The 3,435-nt window shown below is 41.5% G+C and overlaps 1 protein-coding gene across 1 annotated transcript in view; it reads right to left on the bottom strand.

Moving 5' to 3' along the window:
• Positions 1-3,111, bottom strand: part of SARC_11407 (hypothetical protein) — a gene marked incomplete at both ends in the record, with an annotated part of 3,749 nt that extends 638 nt beyond the window's left edge. Inside the window, 4 exons of the mRNA XM_014294509.1 lie at positions 60-231; positions 1,056-1,187; positions 1,945-2,180; positions 2,913-3,111. Of these exons, the coding sequence (XP_014149984.1) occupies positions 60-231; positions 1,056-1,187; positions 1,945-2,180; positions 2,913-3,111 (739 nt within the window). The remainder of the gene's footprint in view (positions 1-59; positions 232-1,055; positions 1,188-1,944; positions 2,181-2,912) is intronic.
• Between the last annotated feature and the right edge of the window lie 324 nt (positions 3,112-3,435).

Genomic DNA, 3,435 nt, shown 5'->3' on the forward strand with positions numbered 1-3,435 from the left:
GTGTGTGTGTGTGTGTGTGTGTGTGTTATGTGTAAATATTTGTACAGCTTCCCTCCTACCTGCTTTTTCCGCGGGGTGCTTTTTACGTTTTTTCTGCGCGCTCGCATCCTTAGAGGCATCCTTGGCCGTGGTTGCGGACGCAGTTCTATTTATAGATAACGTGTTTCTATTGGCTAAGCTGCGTTTGATTATCTTCTTCTCATTGCCACCTCTGGGGCCCTTCTCAGCTTTCTGTTTGAGGAAATGTTTGGTACACATTAAACTCACATTAAACTCCGACAGGGCGGCATCAAGACAAACGTAACATTTTAGGGTTCAGGGGTTTAAATTGTGTATTGCGTGTGACTAGAGATTGAAAGGGCTACAATGGAGGTATACAGCTTTCTATCGCATACATGGTCTATTTATTTACCTTTCAAATAAGACAGATAATAAACTATAAATTATATAAAACAAATAATAAACTACACACAAACACGCAGTGACTTAGCATAGACGCCGACGTAGTTAAATCGTGAACACTAACCCAAATACTTACTAAACTATACACAAATAGTATGTATATGTGTGTGAATACAGATATGGGTATGTGTATGCACGAATATATATACTCATAGATATAGTCGCGGACATATATAAAGAAACACGTATAAGTATATATATGCATAAACAGAAGTGCACACACACTCCCACACATATCCCTACTTGATACAGATGCAACACGGCATATAAGCACACACACATAATCACTGGAGATTACCTGATACATCCCTGTGAGTAAACTGTCCTGGTACAACACAGCATATGAGCACACATACAAAGAGCATATCAGCACACACACCTAGATCATATCAGCACACACACATGGTCACGTGTGAATACCTGATACAACCCTGTGAGTGAACTGTCCTGGTATAACACGGCATATCAGCACACACACATGGTCACGTGAGATTACCTGATACAACCCTGTGAGTGAACTGTCCTGGTATAACACGGCATATCAGCACACACATAGATCATATCAGCACACACACATGGTCACGTGAGATTACCTGATACAACCCTGTGAGTGAACTGTCCTGGTACAACACGGCGTGGCCTATGTTGGGAGGGCAGAAGAAGGGCAGGTTGCAATCCACGTCGTTAATGTGCGGTACATAAAACAGAGCCGTATCCTCGTCGGTCTGCAGTGAGTCAGTAGCAGTGATACAGAGTGAGATATTTATATACATACATACATACATACATACATACATACATACATACATATATATATACATACATACATACATGAGACGGAAGGGATGCAAGTGGGTAGGAGTAAGCAGATGAATGGATAATTCTCATTGGCTGACAGATAACATTGGGGATGGGTGAATTGAATCCATAAAAAATGGAACAGCATTGACAAGTTTACTACACAGTTTCATAAATGCGTATACAACCTACCCCTCTCTAAGACCACATTGCCTATAGTAGACAACAGTGTATACGCGTGTGTATACTACATCTCCATCTCCACAAGCGTCTCCTGTACACATAGATAGATATACGTATATGGGTTTTTCTATACCCCACATACTCTACACATGGATAGATATACGTATACGTGTCTGTATATACCCCACATACTCTACACCTGGATGGATATACGTATACGTGTCTGTATATACCCCAAATACTCTACACATGAATAGATATACGTATACGCATTTGTATTTGCCCCTCATACTTAACTCCGCCTGCACTCCTATTTAGATGCAACTATGACCTACGGACCGCGCCCCACACTCTGAACCTCCAATGACATCTCGCTTAACAGTATCGGACTAGCCATACATTTAATATTGCAATAAATTGGAACAAAAAACAACAACAACGACAACAACTACAAAACAAACAACAAAACATAAAACATGTATCTACTAACGGGTATGTTACCTCCACGCGTTTGCCGGTCAGATCATTGGTGATCCCAGCCATCTGTTGTGACTCATGTCTATTTATAGTCTGCAGCAGTTCCAGTCGCCAGACATCTGATTCGTCCGCGATGTTCGGTACCTGATGAGTCATCGATGACTCATAATTATCGATGCTCTCGGCAAATGGGAACACGCCATCGTCCAGCATCGAATCCCAGAGACCCAAATAATAATCCTCGAATTTGGGTTTTAGGGCTGTAATATCGGGTAAGAAAATGCCGATTTGAGTTAAACTTCAATTTGTCGTGCCAATTACAATCGTGCGGAAGACCCCAATATTAACTACAATGCTCGGGTTCAGGGCCGTAAATGATGGGTGGGATATGCCAATAGAAGTTGATTGAATTGGGTATTGACATGTCTACAACAGCGTTTCTGGGTAGAAAGTGATAATAGGAGAGGACTTGAATTGGTGTATGTAATACAAGGTTCTGTATACATACCGAAAGCGACCGCAGATTAGAAGTAGGGAAGTCCATGACTAATAAAACAAGATAGATGATTGTACCGGGAGATCTGAATTGCAAATAGTAATCACTAGAAATACGAAAACCAACACAACGAATTAATCAAACTAACACAACTGCCCATCACCTATGAATACACCGCATTACCACGGGGTGACAACTCATGCTGCAATATCACAACTAATCAACAATTAATTGCGCATTAAATACACCTGCTGCAATCCATACGTAAATATTACAACTAATCAACAATCAATTGCGCACTAAATACACACCAGCTGCTATCCATACGTAAATATCACAACTAATCAACTATTAATTGCACATTAAATACACCAAATTCAATCCATACGTAAATATCACAACTAATCAACAATTAATTGCGCATTAAATACGCCTGCTGCAATCCATACGAAAATATAACAACTAATCAACAATTAATTGCGCATTAAATACACACCAGCTTCTGTGACAAAGAACGTCTGCAGCGCCTGTCGGTCGTCCGCACTTTCGGCACGGGTCATGATATCGACCCATTCGCTGTCAGTGGCTAATGAAACAGGAGCACCTATTGTACCCGGACCTGAAGGTTTGGGGCCGTTTGCACCAGAAATCGCTAGGGCTGCCACATCGTTGTGCTCAGCTGTAAAATATTGCATAGTATTACAAAGTGTTTGCTGTGCATGTTTACGTAGACTGTATATATTTACATGTAGATTGTGCGTGTCTAGAGATGCTATACGTATTTACGTTTTCTTGTGTATGACCGTATGACTGCGCATATATTGCGTACCCCTGTATTCACACAGAACTATATACGTAAATACGTGTATGCCTACATTGATCGCGAACATAGCACCGGGTCGCCCTGAGTGAGAGTTCCTGGCGCGCAGGGGTGGCCGTTTGCAGCATAAGCACATTCCACACCCATAAACACTAACACACACCCACACATAGAGAGAGAGAGAGAGAGAGAGAGGAGG

This window comes from Sphaeroforma arctica (genome assembly GCF_001186125.1).
Source record: "Sphaeroforma arctica JP610 unplaced genomic scaffold supercont1.1671, whole genome shotgun sequence".
NCBI classification, from domain to species: Eukaryota; class Ichthyosporea; order Ichthyophonida; genus Sphaeroforma; species Sphaeroforma arctica.